The sequence below is a fragment of the Molossus molossus genome, unplaced genomic scaffold (assembly GCF_014108415.1).
Source record: "Molossus molossus isolate mMolMol1 unplaced genomic scaffold, mMolMol1.p scaffold_m16_p_7, whole genome shotgun sequence".
Lineage (NCBI taxonomy): Eukaryota > Metazoa > Chordata > Mammalia > Chiroptera > Molossidae > Molossus > Molossus molossus.
Window position 1 is genome coordinate 29002804 of NW_023425401.1, and position 16203 is coordinate 29019006.

Here is a 16203-nt window from a genome sequence, read left to right on the forward strand (position 1 = left end):
TACCGTGTGGACAACAAGGGGAGGGCTTTCCAGGCAGGGGAAATGTGCAAACATGTGGAAGGGGGTGTGGGAGGGTTTGGCTGGAGAAGGGCAGCCCAGTGTGCCCAGAGCATAGGGGCCTGGGCGGGGCTGGGGAGGAGGTTGGGTGTAGAGGTCATATTTCCGACCAGAGGAGGCGACATCCAACCCGCGCCAGATCCTGGCCTGTCTACTTAACTGCTGTTTGGTTTTAGGCAAATCATTTTGCACCTGAGTTTTCTCTTCTGTAAAAACATAAGAGTGGGGAAACACTGCCCTCTTTAAATGTGTTCTCATTTACCTCTCCTCACCCAACCTGGAACATCGGCTTAAGTGAAGTAAACTCAAGAGAGAGTAGTCTGCCGTGTGGGCCCCTACTTCTCCGGAGTCATCGTTGAGATCATTATTTGATTAAGGTATCCATCTAGTACAATACTGTATACATTCCTAGAAAACGACCCCGAGGCGTTGGTGAGCTCCACTATCCCAGGTGACTTTTGTACTTAGATCAGAAAATGTGTTATAGGCCTGAGGTTGTGAACATTGGCAGAGGGAGGAAATTTGGACTGTTTTCATTAGTATCTGAAAATGAGCATCTCCGTGAAGGTTGCGTGGCATGTCCGTAGAAGTGGGTCGAGATTGTGGCAGCAACATGGGGGCCTTGTCCTGAGCACATGGGCGGATCCAACAGCCTTGTCTGGAATAAACAGTTTCTTTCATGTAAAGGGAATGCTAGCTGAAAGACTCGGTTTTATCAATTCAGCAGTGGTAGAGCTGAAAAACCTTGAAATCGCTGCTTATTTTTGCTGACTTGTTAAAGTTCAACATTCATTTAGGAGGAAATGTAGTAAAATGACAACCACATCTTCTTTGGGGCAAAATATTAAGTATTATAGCTGCAGTATTAAACACGTACAGATTTCTTCCGTTTTTCCTTTCTTTTTGCCTCGTTTCTTTGTTTGACTTTGACTTCCCTCTTCCTCAAATCAGCCTACCGCCCCCCTTCAGTGAGGTTGAAATTCAGCCTGCCCCACTCATCCTGTCCCCTCCTCAGTTTGCCCACCGCGCCCCACACAGTCCTTCCCGCCTCACCTGTTTCGCTGGCTGTGGTGCTGAACCTGGCAAGCCCAGGGATGGGTCCCTCCTCCCTTCCTAGGTAGAAGTGCTGCCCCCAGGGCACTTTAACCACCTGGTCCCTCCACTTCCTGGTGCAGTGGAACACCCTGCCTCTCTCTCTGGCCTGGTTCCAAGGTCTCTGGCCCTCTGACTCTTCAGCACCTCCCTCCCAGTATTTAGATGTGATTCTCTGAACTGCAGTGCCACGTTGATGCTGCTGAGAGTGAAAGTATTTGTTTCCTGCACTGTAGAGTGAGAGTTGTCTCTTTTTTCTTTTCTTGCCATTTTAGGGGGAAATCCCAAATGACAATGTGGGGGCGGGGTAGGGATATGCGAACTTTATACGCACATTTAAATATCATTCAACATTGCCACAAAAGCACGAAGGAGAAAAATAGATATGTAAAGGAGTCTTCTATAGAAACATATTACTAAAAGTATTGATATTGTCATATATTGATTTTCAAAATACAGAGCTTTTTAAATCACCATTGAGTTAGAGAAGAGCACCGCTTTATCAATTTGTTCATAAGCCTACATTTTAATAAGGCATATAAAACTGATGGGAAAGAAGCATAGAACTCAAGAGAATGACCACAGTTCCTCAAACAAGCCAAGAACACTGCAGCCTCAGGGCCTTTGCATGCACCGTTTTTCCTGCTACTGAAGTGCTCCTCCCTGATGTCTGCATGGCTTGCTTTCTTTCTTCCTCCAGATTTCCGCTCCAAGATCAATCTTCTCAGGAAGTTTTTACCAGACCGGTCCATTTAAAACAGACTTTTCTACCCCCCCTCCCCAGTCCTGCACTTACATCTTTCCTCCACTCCTTTATTTTTACACCCAACAAACCATATAGTATTTACTTTTGTTGTGCATTGTCCAGTTTCACCCACCTGAATGTAACCATGATGAAAGCAAAGAGTTGGCTTCATTCCCTGCTACCCTCGGGCACCTGAAACTGTAGGTGCCCAGTGATACTTCTTGGGAGGAAAGAAGGAATTTCAGAAGGAAGAATGGTACCAGGATGGCTAAAACTTGTAATAACCTGAGGTTTATGTAACATTCTATCAACAAAACTATTGTGAGTATGAAGACAGATGGGAGTAGATGCTTTAATATATTATGTATTTCTTAAGAACGTATATGCAGAACCCATGCATACAGACAACCATTTGGTGTTCGCCGGAGGGAACGGGGAGGCAAGTACGGGGTGGAGGCAGGTGAAGAGGGGAAATGGGGACATCTGTAATAGTGTCAACAATAAAAATAAAGAAAAAATAAATTTGAATGGTTCAATAATGAGTAACTTTCCCTCATCAACTCCCAGGTCATCCTGAAAGTATAGTACAGTTTGATAGGAAAGACGGCATAAATGTTTGGTTCTGTGTCAAATATTCAGTTGGTTCACTGGCTTCTCTAGAGGTATCCAATAGATGTTTTGATTTTGTTCATTTGTTCACTTTATTTCCAGTTTATAAGTATCCGTATAAACTCATAGATTTGAATATGTTTGATATGTTTTTATTGTTGCCGATATTATTTATTGATGCTCAAATTGTCTCATCTTTGACTAGTGAGAGCCTTTTCAGGTTGACTCCTGAGTCCTTTAGACATGACTCTGGCTTTCTTGTACAACAAAATATTTCTAACCCTGGAATCAGCCATTTTGGCAAGAAAACCTGGTTCCTTTAAGAGACATGGTAGTTAAAGGCCATGATCTGGGCCCTGGAGGTGTGTATTGCTTCTGAGTTAGCCATTATTCTCGAACCTTTACTGAAAATATATTTTGGATTATTTAACCTTAATAATGAAAGCAGTTGAAGCAGAACTACTAATCTCCTATTGTACTTTCATCTTCATTACGAGAAGTGGTATTAAAACTGAAAAGGATAGAAAGAAACTCTTAAGGAACTCAATCCATGAAAGGGGCTAATGTGTATTAGTTTTCTTTAAATACACTTGACCAAGTCACTGGACTTACATGAATTATGTCCCAGAAAGATCCCATGTATCCAAGCACAGAAATACTTCCAGTAAACTTTAAGAAACCAGAAAAACATAAACACTGTCCTATTTTAAAGAAGGATTTTTAAAACTTAAACATTTAATATAGTAAATTACATTTTAATTCTTAATCAAATCTAGAACTGATTACTATATAGATGGTTTCTTAGGAACCTAGAAAAAAAGTGGGGTTATTCTGAAGCAGAATGGATTCCTTTTAACATCAGACTAACCCCTACTTCCTCTTATTGATAATACTTTCTAAATCTCATATTATTTTCTATAGAAAAAAGTATGGAGAAAAGTGAATTAGAGATTGGATTTTTTTTAAAAGCAAGACCAAGCTGGGTGTAGTCTTAGGACTTATTTTAAATATAGAGATATGGACACGTTAAGAGTAAAAGTATAGATTGCCCTGGCCGGGTTGCTAAGTGGTTAGAGCGTCAGCCTGCGGTCCAGAGAGACCTGGGTTCAGTTCTCGCTAGGGATGCATACTTCGGTTGCAGTTTGTCCCTGGCCCTGGTTGGTTGTGCGGGTGGCAGCCACTCGATGTGTCCCTTTCACGTCGATGTTTCTCTCTCCCTCCCACTCTATCTGAACAAAATATCAAAAAATGTCCTCAGGTGAGGATAAAAAATAAAAAAAGGGTAAAAGTAAAGATTAATATATAGCCTGAAAATTCTCATCAAAAGAAATATGAAGTGGCTATATTAATATTAGACAAAATAGACTTCAGAACAAGAACCCTTGTCAGACATAAATATAATTTTGACCAAATGTGAGTTCCTGAGGAATGGAGGTCATTTTTAAACCAGTCAGTGTAATTCACTATGTAAGTAGACCAAAAACAAATCATACGATTATCTCAATGGATCTCAGAAAAGCTTTTGAAAAAATCCAATATACATTCCTGATTAAAAATATATATATATTCTTAGCAAACTAGGAGTAGAAGAGAACATCTTCAATCTAATAATGGACATATATGAAAAATATACAGCTAACATCATACTTAATTATGAAGATTAAACACTTCCCTCCTAAGATCAGGAATATTTCCTCACATCAGCTTCTAGTCAACATTATCCTAGCCGGTACAATAAGGCAAGAAAAGTAAATAAAAACATACAAATTGGAAAGAAAGAAGTATAGCTGTCTGTGTTCTCAGGCAACATGATATATATGTATAAATCTATCTACATATATATATACACACATACATATATATATATAGAGAGAGAGAGAGAGGGAGAGAGAAAGAGAGAGAGAATCTAAAAGAATCTCAAAAAAACTCTTAAAACTAATGAATTTTTCAAGGTCACAGGATATATGATCAGGTTACAAAAGTTAATGATATTTTTAGTAATGAACAATAAGAACTTGAAATATATAAAAATTACAATTACAGTCACATCAAAAATATGAAATATTCTGCAATAAATTTAGCAAAACATGTGTAAGACCTGTGCACTAACATCTACAAAATTGTAAAGACCCTAGAAATGGGAAGATATACCACGTTCGTTGGTCTGAAGAGACTGTTAAGATTCAATTCCCGGTAAATCTGTGGCTTCAGTGCAATCCTAATCAATATCCTGAGAACTTTTTTGAAGAAACTGACAAGCAGGCCTTACAATATATAGAAAAATACAAAGAATCGGGAATAACCAAAATAATTTCAAAAAAGAAAAAAATCATAGGACTTACACCACCTGACTTAAAGTTCATTATAAAGTTACAGTAATCAAAAAAAGTATGGTATTGGCATAAGGATAGGCATATAGATCAAAATAGTAGAATAGAAAGTTCAGAAGTAGACTCACACATATAATCTCTTGTTGATTTTTGCCAAAAGTGTCAAGGAAATACAATGGCAACTGGATAGTTTTTCAACACGTGGTGCTGGAACTATTGGATATCCACATGTGGGTAAAACAGTGTGAACCTACACCCTTACCTCACACCATATACAAAAAATTGACCTGAAATGGATCACAGATCTAAATGTAATAGCTAAAAACATAAAGTTTCTGGAAGAAAAGGCACAGGAAAAAGTCTTTGTGACCTTGGGTTAGGGAAACTTTTGGTAAGGCACAAAAACACAGAAACTGTAAAAGAAAAACTTATATGTCATCAAAATTAAATACTTTTTCTCTTCAAAAGTCACTATTAAGAAAATGAAAGACAAGAGTCAGACTTGAAGAAAATGTTTTTAAACTTATGTCTGATAATGAATTTACATTTAGAACCTGTAGAGAATCCTTATAACTCAGTAATAAAAAGACAAACCTAATTTTAAAAAACAGGCAAAAGATTTGAATAAGCACATTACTAAAGATATTTGTGGCAGTAAGACATGAAAATAACTTGAACATCTTTAGTCATTTAGTCATTACAGAAATACAAATTAAAATTATAATAACTATGACTACATATCCACTAGAATAGCTAGAACTTAAAAGATAGAAATTACCAAGTATTAATGAGGATATGGAAAAAATGCAACTTGGAGTCATTGTTGGTGGGAGTGCGAAATGATATAGTAACTTTGGAAAACAGTTTGGCAGTTTCTTATGAAATTAAACACACAGTTACTATATTATCCAATAATCCTACTCCTAGATACTTGCCCAAAAGAAATGAAAAACATGTCTACACAAAGATTTGTGCTCAATTGTTTACAGCAGTCTTATTCAAAATAGCCAAAAATTGGCAACAGCCTAAATATACAAATTGTATTGTATTCATACAATTTAACTGCTACTCATAAAAAAAGATAGAACACAATGCTGTTATAAGCAGCAACACTGATCTCAAAGGGATTATGCTGAGTGAAAGAATCCTGCCACAAAGACTAGACTAGACTATCTCATATTATTCCATTGATATGAAACTCTAGAAAATACAAACCTAATCTATAGCGCCAGAAAGCAGATTAGTAGTTGGCAGGGGCTGGAATTTGAGGGAAGGAATTTACTACAATGGAAACTGTTAGGAATATTAGAAATGTTCAATATCATGATTCTGATGGTAGTTGCATGATTATATATACTTGTCCAAGAACTCGTAGAATTGTACACCTAAAATTAAATTAGACCTTATAAATCAAGCTGATTAAAAGTGATTGGTGATAAAGACAGTGGTGGTGGTGGTGGTGGTGGTGGTGGTGGTGGTGGTGGTGGCGGCGGCGGCGGCGACTGTGGCAGTGGTGGCATCAGCTTCCAGAACAGAATGAAACAGATACCATGGCTCCGTATATTTCCTCTAGAAAGTAGGGAATCCACTCACCAGTGCACATAAGGGAATTTGATGGGCTGGTTTCTTTCCACTTTGTTGTGGAGCCTGAGCTAAAGAGCCTTAGCAAGATTTCTTATAGGAGAAGCCCTGTTCAAGCTACATGTCTTGGAGCAGCCCTATGTCTACTTCTAAATTGATAAGGCCAACATTGTTGACCAGAGTTTACCAAGATGGTAGCTGCACTTTTTGTCCCTGTCTTAAACTTAGAACGCTGAGTTACGTGGTCAGTGGTAGATCAATGACCTTGTGTCCCAAGGTTTGGTGTAAGGAGCGTGAATTGTGGAATTAAATACACTTGAGTTTGAATCTAAGTTTTATATATCAGATCAATGTCTTGGTCTTGATTTCCCCTGTAAAACAAAGATTTCTCCTCTAATCGTTATATATGGCATATAATAGGTGGTGCATGGGAAGGGTTCTCTGTTCAAATATATTTCAGAAAAACTGGAATCACCAAAGCTTAAAAGGGCTTTTCATCATGGAAATTCTTAGAGCCTTTCATATGAATTTCCAAGAAGACAGAGGTAAGCAGTCTGTGTTAGTACTCTCTTGGTTCCACATAACAGAGACTCATCTTGAATTCATTAAGGCAAAGGGAGGCGTTAAGTAGAAATCCCATGTAACCATAGGCAGGGCAATGGGATCCAGGAATTTGAGTGCTACCAGGGCCCTCTCTCTACACCCCAGGAAACTCGCAAGAACTTCCTGTCCCTAGTGCGTTAGCCACTAGGAAAGGACTGAGGGTTATTTTCTCTAATTCCAAGTTCAAAAACCCTTAGGAAGGGCTCCAATTTATCCAGTTTGAACCAAGTGCCTTTCTCTGAATCCATCAACTATGGTGTTTTATGATGGATTCAACTCAGGTTATGATGCCCACCCCTTAACCAGTCAGTGGGAGTGAAAAGGCAACCTATAAAAGAGCATGCCAAGCCTGGCCAGTGTGGCTCAGTGGTTAGGCGTCGACCGTGCACCAAGAGGTCACCGGTTTGATTCCTGGTGAGGACACATGCCCAGGTTGTGGGCCAAATCCCCAGTGGGACGCATGCAGGAGGCGGCCAATCCCTGTTCTCTCTCATTGATGTTTCTATTTCTCTTTCCCTCTCCCTTCTTCACTCTCTAAAATCAATAAAGAAAAAAAAAGAGTTAAAAAAAAAAAAAAGAACATGCCAGGCCTCATTTACATTGCATTACTAGAGTAAAGAGAAGGAACGTTTTTCAAAATGGGGTGAGGATTTTGTTGAGGGAAGATAAAAGAGAGAGTTCCTAAGTCTACACATGATTGCCTGCACACATGCATGGTTCACATACTGTCATTGACACATATTTCTGTGATCACTGTGATCATACAATGATTGCTCCTGCCATCAGTGGACAAGTATTATAGATTAAAAACAGTAAAGTGACCCAGCAAGGTATTTGATTTTCTAAGAGGTTTTGCTTGGTTCATTGGCCTCCCAAAAAAGATCTTCAATGAAGCCAAATATCTGACCTTCTGTTCTCCAGATGACTTCAGATAGGCTAGACTGTCTCGTGACACCTCACTAAGCCAAAGGAGTACTTGGTACATGCTGTGATCTTCCGTTTTCCTTGGATGCAGGATGCCGCCTCAGGGGAAAACAGGGCTGAGCAAATCAAGTCAATGAGGGAGGAGTATTGAGAGCTGGTTGGAAAGAAATGAATTCTGATGTGGTCTCAGGTGTCCACAAGAGGTGACAGGTGTCCATGAGAAGCATCTGGTGAAAAAGGCAAGTTATACAATGATATTAGGTTTGGGGTGTTTAAATACATAGGAGCCAGAGCACTTTTATCATATCCAGCACCACTACCAAAGTCTAAAGCTACCAACATCTCTCCCATTAACTCTAGACCTGTCCTCACCTACCCTCATCTCTCTCCTCCTAACCATCTCCACACCATAGTGAGAGATCACTCCAAACTGAAAGTAAGATCCTATGTCTTTTATGCTACAAGGCCTTCAATGTTTTTCCACTGCTTGCAGGATAAAACCTAAAATCCTGAGCATGCCTACAAGGCTCCTGTTCCAGGATGTGCCCCAACCCACCTCTCTTGCCTCATCTCATACCACCCTTCTGCTTTCTCTCAACAATCTAGCTACACTGGCCTCCTAGGACCTGCTTTCTTGCCCTCTGCCCCAGGGCCTTTGCACATGCTTCCCTCTCTGCTAGAGTTCTCTCTCTCTCTCTCTCTCTCTCTCTCCTTGCACAGGTAATTATGCTCTGTACTTCAGAATAGAGCTTATGGACTGCTCTTTGGAGAACGTCTTCTCAGTCAGATTTCTTGGCAAATGTTGTGTGGCACGGTGTGGCTGAGAGCACCCCACACTCTGTTTGTCGTTATTCCCTCACTGATATGAAAATGCCCAGTGGAAGAGGACAGAGACCATGTCCATTTTACTCACTGCTCCCAGCATGTAGAAGAAAGTAAATGTTTGCTGAATGAATGGTTGGAGGGAGGGAGGCAGAGCCTTCCTTACTCTGGAAGAAAATGTAATAAAAGTAGGAGTTGCAGTTTTTCTTTATTTTGTTTTTAAAGGAAAGAAAACACTTATAAAAAATACAAAACTACTTTCGAAGTATTTGGCTGTGGGGTAATATAAAGACCTTCCCCATTGGATGGGGAAACCAGATTGAACTAAGAGGATAAATAGCTTTGGCTTCACCATATGTAGGTCAAGTTGGGGCTAGGAGGTAGAATTTCAGGTTAGGAGGAGTAAGGACAGAGGAGTGGCCTGTAGTTTTGGCAGTTTGAGACGTGGCTCTGTATCTGGTAAATCGCATTTCTGTAGCCTGGGGAAAGCAGGGTCATAAAGAGCGTCTAATATGCATGATCATTTCCTGGAACTTGGAGAATAAGAGGAGAAAGGTGGAGCAACAGAAATAAAATTAAGAAATAAACAAAGGGTACATTTATTTGACTGAAGACTTTTAAAGGACCATGAAAAACAGAGGAGCTCCACAAGATGTTTATGCAATCGAATGTAATTTATCTGGGATTGAAAGGAATAATAATCAAACATTTTTCACTTAAGTGCATCTGGAGGCACATGGAGTTAGACTCTCAATGGTGGCCTGTGCCTGCCTGTGTCCTTGGTGTTTTGTCCTCAGGCTGCAGACTGGAAATGTGTTTTGGAGAGCAGACATGGAGCACAAAATAGTAAATGAACTTGACCGTATTCAAAATGCCCAACAGTGTAACATCCTCCTTGTTTGGCAGGGAAAGGGCGCAACATTTGGAAACTCAGCAGTGCATTAAGTATTTTAATAATCATTGTTGACACACAAAGCATATGGCCTTTCAGAACTCGCTGGGTCAAGTGTTGAAGTCGTCTTCTAGGTTTCTAAAATTACTTTACGAAAATGCAAACAAAATTCAATTAGGGCACATTTCAAAGCATATTAATTCATGAGCTTTGTATTATAAGCAAGGGAAATAAGTGTTCTCTTAGGATAAAGGAATATCTATGAGTAACTGATTATGTTAATGTAAAGGAGAAAGCATCATTCACATCCCCACAAAAGTATTAATTTGCATTTAGTTAGAAACCTAGAACCTCCCCATAAGCCTGCCGGTCTTGCAGATACCTTGCATTTACTATGTCAAGCTTTCAGACCCATCTCAGCTATCCCCCATGTCAGAAGCCTTTATTGTCCACCTACATACCATTTATATCTGTTATCTATGGCCACAATGATGCCCTGAAATAAGCAACTGTAACACTCAGTGGCTTAAAACAATACAAAATGTTTATTGCTCACAAGTCTGTGGGTTATCAGGATAATTCTGATCTCTGCTGGGCTCACTCCTGAGTCTGTGGTTAGCTGTGGGGTTGGGGGTGGGGGTGGGGGGTCGGGGCTCTGCTCATCATGGCTGGCCTCCCTCTCCTGTCTATTGTGAATTACATCTATTAAATTGTTTCAATTGTCAAATTGTTACAAATGTATCCATTGTTATTATATCATGCCCTATAATATTATAAGCTGTGAATGTAAATTAGTCGTATTAGTGTTAAAAATTAATGTATTTTATATTAAATAATCTTCATGCTTATCTTTATTATAAAATAAAATCATACTTCTAAGGATGATGCTCTACAATGGTACACAGGTAATTTACCTTATGAAATGTCCTGGAAAATGTCTTCATTCAGTCACCAATATGTATTCAGCATCTGCTTTGTCCCAGGCCGCCAGATGCTGATCATATACTGGTGATTAAGGTGGGCATTGTCCTTGCCCCCGCTATCTGTCCTGTAATAAAAAACTGTCACTACTCACAGCTCACAGGTACCTACCTGGTAACCACCACCACCACATAAATTAGCCGAGATAAATTCATACCCAGCTGTCTTTCTCTGGTTAAAATATGATGTGATGATGCCTCAGATTGGAGGAAAGAGGAATTTTACCATCACCATTTTTAATGTAGCTGTATTAAACTTTAAAACCTTCTACTTTATTATCAAATCATATATAGAATAGATGACCCTGAATCTTTTCCTTACCTTCACTCTGTCCCTGAATTACTCTATGGTTCAGGCATGGACGAAGGGTTGTTTGTGTACATACTCAGTTTAAAAATTTTGGAAGTTTGTCTATGGAGGTCAATTTTTAGGCTGCATAACAGTTCCCCTTTGCAGTATCCTAGATTGGATCTTGGAATAGAAAAGGACGTAAATTGGTAAAAAAAAAAAAAAAAAAAAAAAAAAATCAAAGTAATGTCTATTGTTAATAGGATTGTATCAGTATTAATTTCTTTTTTTTTTCTTTCTTTTTTTAACAAATGTAGCATGTTATGTAAGATGTTAACGTTCGGGGAAGCCTCGGGGAAGCCAGGTTCAAAGAACGATAGGAATTCAATAGGGCAGAATTCTCCCCACTCTGGTCAGTTTGCAAATGGCTTGAGAGGAGAGGAATTTTAATATTTGACTGAAAAATATAATTAGGATGGTAAGTTTGCTATATAATCATGATATGCAGTGCTGCCGGTGAGGTCCTCTGGAGGTAAAGAATGGATGTTGTGGGATCTTGCTTGCCTGGCGTTTTCAAAGGTGAGTGTTCTTATATGAAAGAGATAAGCCCAGTATTGGTCTTTTCTAACCGTCCAATTTTAACTACTTAAGAGATTGATTGGTTCAGAGTGGTTCCTTTTACTTTCATAGGTCCAAGCACAAGTACGCCTTGCCAAAAAGAGCTTTGACAAATTGAAGATGGACGTGTGTCAAAAAGTGGATCTCCTCGGAGCTAGCAGATGCAATCTCCTGTCTCATATGCTAGCAACATACCAGGTAACAAAACGGTGTCTGTTACAGTGAACCGAGAATGTTAGGTGTGGGTGACAGGAAAATCGGTGTTTGAGCTAAAAGTATTGTTTGGGCATGATGAAGTGCTGAGTGCCTTTCTCGTGATTTACTTCCTGCATCGCTCCCTTCTCGTGGACTGCAGTTTGATCAAACCCAGTGTTGGCCAGTCCCTGTGCACACACTGTCATTTCCCACTTCCCTGCGTTGGCTTCGGTGGCGCTTTCTGCCTGAGTGCCCTGCCCCCTCCCCCCCATGTGTGCCTTTCCAAATCCCACTCTGTGCGATGTACCAGGCTGTCTCATATCCTTGAGAAAGCCGCCTCTGAATTTGGCATTGGTGCCGGTACTTCTTGTTCCTTACTCGTCAGGCTGTTGTCATTTAATGAATTTGATTTTGTCTCTTGTGAACCTCGGGTTAGCACTTTGTATCCACCAGCAGTCACAGGAGCACCAACCGAGCGTGGGAGGCTGAACTCTAGCGTGGGAGGGAGTATGTACAAATGAACAGGACCAGATTCCCTGTCCCCAAAGAACCTAAGGTTCAGGAAGGACGACTGAGACAGTCAAGTCTGACTATATTTTCTGTACCTCAAGGACAGAACGGGATGTGCTAAGTAAAATAGGTTCTGCAAAATCTGACAAGCATTTAAAGAGGAGAAATTGAATCAGTCGGGATCACAAAAGTAGAGTGTTAATGATTAGCCCTGGGTTTGGGAGGATAGACCTGGAATAAGTACAAAGGGAATGGAGAGGAGAATGTCCCAGGTGGTAGGGCACACAAGCCGCGGGCATCCGCGTGTTTGGGGGAACAGGCGGGCATTAGTTTGGCTGAAATAGAGGGTATAAGTAGAGGCTAATGGGAAACAAGTCTGCAGAGCTGGATTGGAATCATATTTTGGAGGACCTTGACAGCCACTACTCTGGGGCCCATGACTGGAACGGGGCATTCAAAACATTAACAGCTTTCCTGTCTTTCTTTGCAGACCACTCTGCTTCATTTTTGGGAGAAAACTTCTCACACTATGGCAGCCATCCATGAGAGCTTCAAAGGTTATCAACCATATGAATTCACTACACTGAAGGTATGAAGGCTAGAGAGGCCATTCTCGTTTCTATTAGAGTGTCCGTCACAGCCAGCATCATTATTCTGACCGCCCCCAGGCATTAGAGTGAGAACTGTGCCCCCAGCAAGAGCCCTTTTTTAAATCCTCATCTAATGATATGTTTATTGATTTTAGAGAGAGGAAGGGCAAGAGAGAGAGATGGAGAGAGAAACATTGATGTGAGAGAGAACCATCAATCAGTTGCCTCCCATATGCGCCCCAATCAGGGATCAAACCTAGGTATGTGCCCTGAATGGACATTGAACCCACAACCTTTTGATATAGGGGAGTACACTCTAAGAACTGAGCAATCGGCCAGAGCCCCCAATGGAGTCCTTTTTACTGCATCATATTCAAAGCCACAACAATCCAAATACCAAGGTTGAACCTTGGGGTTTGTGTTACTAGGAGATGAATTGTGGTGACCCCAGCCTGAGGGTGGGCCCTGCTCCTTTAAAATGCTATTGGGCATTGCTGAAGGACGATTGTACAAGCCAAGTGCACCCTGTTACTTTTTAACTATTGAATGCAAATGTGCTCAATTGAGAAGGTATTTTTTCTTCCTTACTTCTGACAACATTGTATTTCATGAATACCATCCAATATAGAATTGGATTTGTCTTTAAGATTATAGTAATAGTTTCTAATTGAAAAAGCAACTTCAAACTCAATTATTTCTCAACTCAACAAGGGGTACATGCAAAATGTCTGATTCTCAGCTTTGCAACTGAACATGGAATCGTTTTGCTCTGTAATGGTTACTCAGGGTGAGTGCGTGTCAAGATAAGGAAGTGATTTGGTTTCTAAAAGGATTTGAAAAATGGTGAGCAGCCCTGGCCGGTTTGGCTCAGTGGTTAGAGCGTCAGCCTGTGGACCAAAGAGTCATGGGCTCAATTCCCGGTCAAGGGCACATACCTGGGTTGCAGGTTTGATCCCTGGCCCTGCTTGGGGTCGTGTGGGAGGCAACCAGTTGATGTGTCTCTCTCACATTGATGTTTCTCTCTCTCTCCCTCCTTCCTTCCCACTCTCTCTAAAAATCAATGGAAAAATATTCTTGGGTGAGGATTAACAACTACAATAAAAAAGAATGATGAATGAACACTGGGTACCAGGTCATATCCTTAAAAGGAAAAGACCAGGGAAGAACTTCTTAAAGTGCACTTCGAAATTACCTTCTTTCTAATATTTCAGTTTCATTTGTGTCTGATCATCTTGCTTAACAAACATTAGAAAGCTTTTTTTTTTTTTTTTGCCATTAAACACCTCTTTGATTTTGAGATGTTTATAATGTCACTTCATCTACAAAAATACTAAGACAGAAACCCTTTAAGGCCCTGGCCCTTTAAAGGAATGTCCCAAGAGGAACCCAAGACGGACCACTTACCTTGTGATGTACCTGACCTGGTACCAGACAGGACACCTGGCCACAGGGTTTGCTCTTCACAGTTCCTCTGTCAGCTGGTCACTTGCTTGCTAACTGAGGCTGCATGAATGGTCAGAATGTGCCTTTTCTTGTTCTGTCAACTGGACTCTAAGCACCTGAGGGGAGGGACCTTTCATTTCTCATGTGTCCTCCTCTGTCCAGCCACCTGCCCCGCACACAGTGAACCCACAGCCTTCCTCGTCGCGGCGCTGTGTTGCCACTGTGGGTAAGGACTGCATTCCTTTCCGGTGATTTACTGTTGCTTTTAGCACCTTAGGAAGCAGCTGTCCTGACCAAGGCCCATTGATTAAAATTAGAAGAAAGAAAAAAAAGGAACATAGTTATAAAGAATAAAATGGCAATAAATACATATTTATCAGTAATCACTTTACATGTAAATGGCTTAATTGCTCCTATCAAAAGACATGGGGTAGCTGAATGGATAAGAAAACAAAACCTTTATAATATGCTGTCTACAAGAGACTCACCTCAGAAGAAAAGTCTCACACGGATTAAAAGGGAAGGAAAAGGATATTTTTTGAAAATGGAAATGAAAAAAAAGCTGGGTAACAGCCGTGTCCAGTGTGGCTCGGTGATTAGAGTGTCTGCCTGCACACTGAAGGGTTGCAGGTTTGATTCTTGGGTCAAAGGCGTACCTGGGTTGTAGGTTTGATCCCCAGGCCCAGTTGGGGCATGTGCGGGAGGTAACCAATCAATGTGTCTCTCTCACATCAATGTTTCTCTCTCTCTCACTCTTTTCCCCCTTCCCTTCATCCCTCCCTTTCATTCTATCTAAAAATCAATGGAGAAAAAAATATGTATATCCTTGGTTGAGGATTAGCAACAACAAAAAACAAATGCTGGGTAACGGTTCCTATGTCTGACAAAATAGACTTGAAAACAAAACGAATACCATAAGAAGAGATAAAGAGGAACCCTACATAATGATAAAGGGAGCAACCAAACAAAAGGATATAACCCTTGTAAACAGTTATGCACTCAACCTAGGAGCACCTAAATATGTAAAGCAAATCTTGATGAACATAAAAGGAGAGATCAACAGTAATACAGTCATAGTAGGGGATTTTAACACCCCACTGACATCAATGGATAGATCTTCCAGACCAAAAACCAGCAAGGAAACAGAGGCCTTAAATGATACACTAGATCAGATGGATTTAATTGATATCTTCAGATTGATTAAAATTAGTACAATTCATTTATATTTATATTTATATAAATATATTTATATTTCTTACACAGGCCTGAGCAGAATACCATGGACTATTTTTTGCTAAGGCAGAGAGTTTATGTTAAGGCACAATATACATCAGATTTTATTTTATATGTACAACTTCAGAGGTTGTCTTTTGAAAGACAACTATCCATAACACAAATCAGCCAGGTAGAGATGAAATGATGCCTACCCCCAAATACAACTTCAAAGAAGCTCAGGTGACTTAATTGCATATAAAGTACAATATGATATTGAATTTGTGCCACAAGAATAGAAGAATCCTTCTGTGTATCTCCGGCCTCCTGTGCTGAGGAAATATGGCTCCTTAATTTTTGCCATGATATTTAATCCTGCAGAGAGGATCAAGCTGATTATGTTAGAGGATTTCTGGGCAGAAAATTTAGTGAAAGTTTGATGGCAATAGTTCAGGACTTAATTGCAAATATTTGGGGCAGATGACTCTTCATTGCCTTTTACATCCCCAGAGCCTTCCTTAAATTATGGTTTAAGTACCAGTTTATGGTTTAATTGTAATAGAAACTCAGTAGGAGTAATACATCTGTTAAGGTGTAATATGATTATGGTAATATCAAGAATGTTAAGTGTCCAGAAGTCAACCAAATAAACTATGCTTTTATTGCATCTCTTGAATGCTATTCATCTAGAATCTCAAGCTAATAGCCAAT

The 16203-nt window shown here is 40.1% G+C and overlaps 1 protein-coding gene across 3 annotated transcripts in view; it reads left to right on the forward strand.

Moving 5' to 3' along the window:
* The window catches only part of ICA1 (islet cell autoantigen 1), a 147561-nt gene that overhangs the window by 87677 nt on the left and 43681 nt on the right, over positions 1-16203 (forward strand). For all 3 annotated transcript variants that reach the window (XM_036246877.1, XM_036246878.1, XM_036246876.1), the window contains exons 7-8: positions 11615-11740; positions 12738-12836. In XM_036246877.1, coding sequence (XP_036102770.1) covers positions 11615-11740; positions 12738-12836 — 225 coding nt within the window. The remainder of the gene's footprint in view (positions 1-11614; positions 11741-12737; positions 12837-16203) is intronic.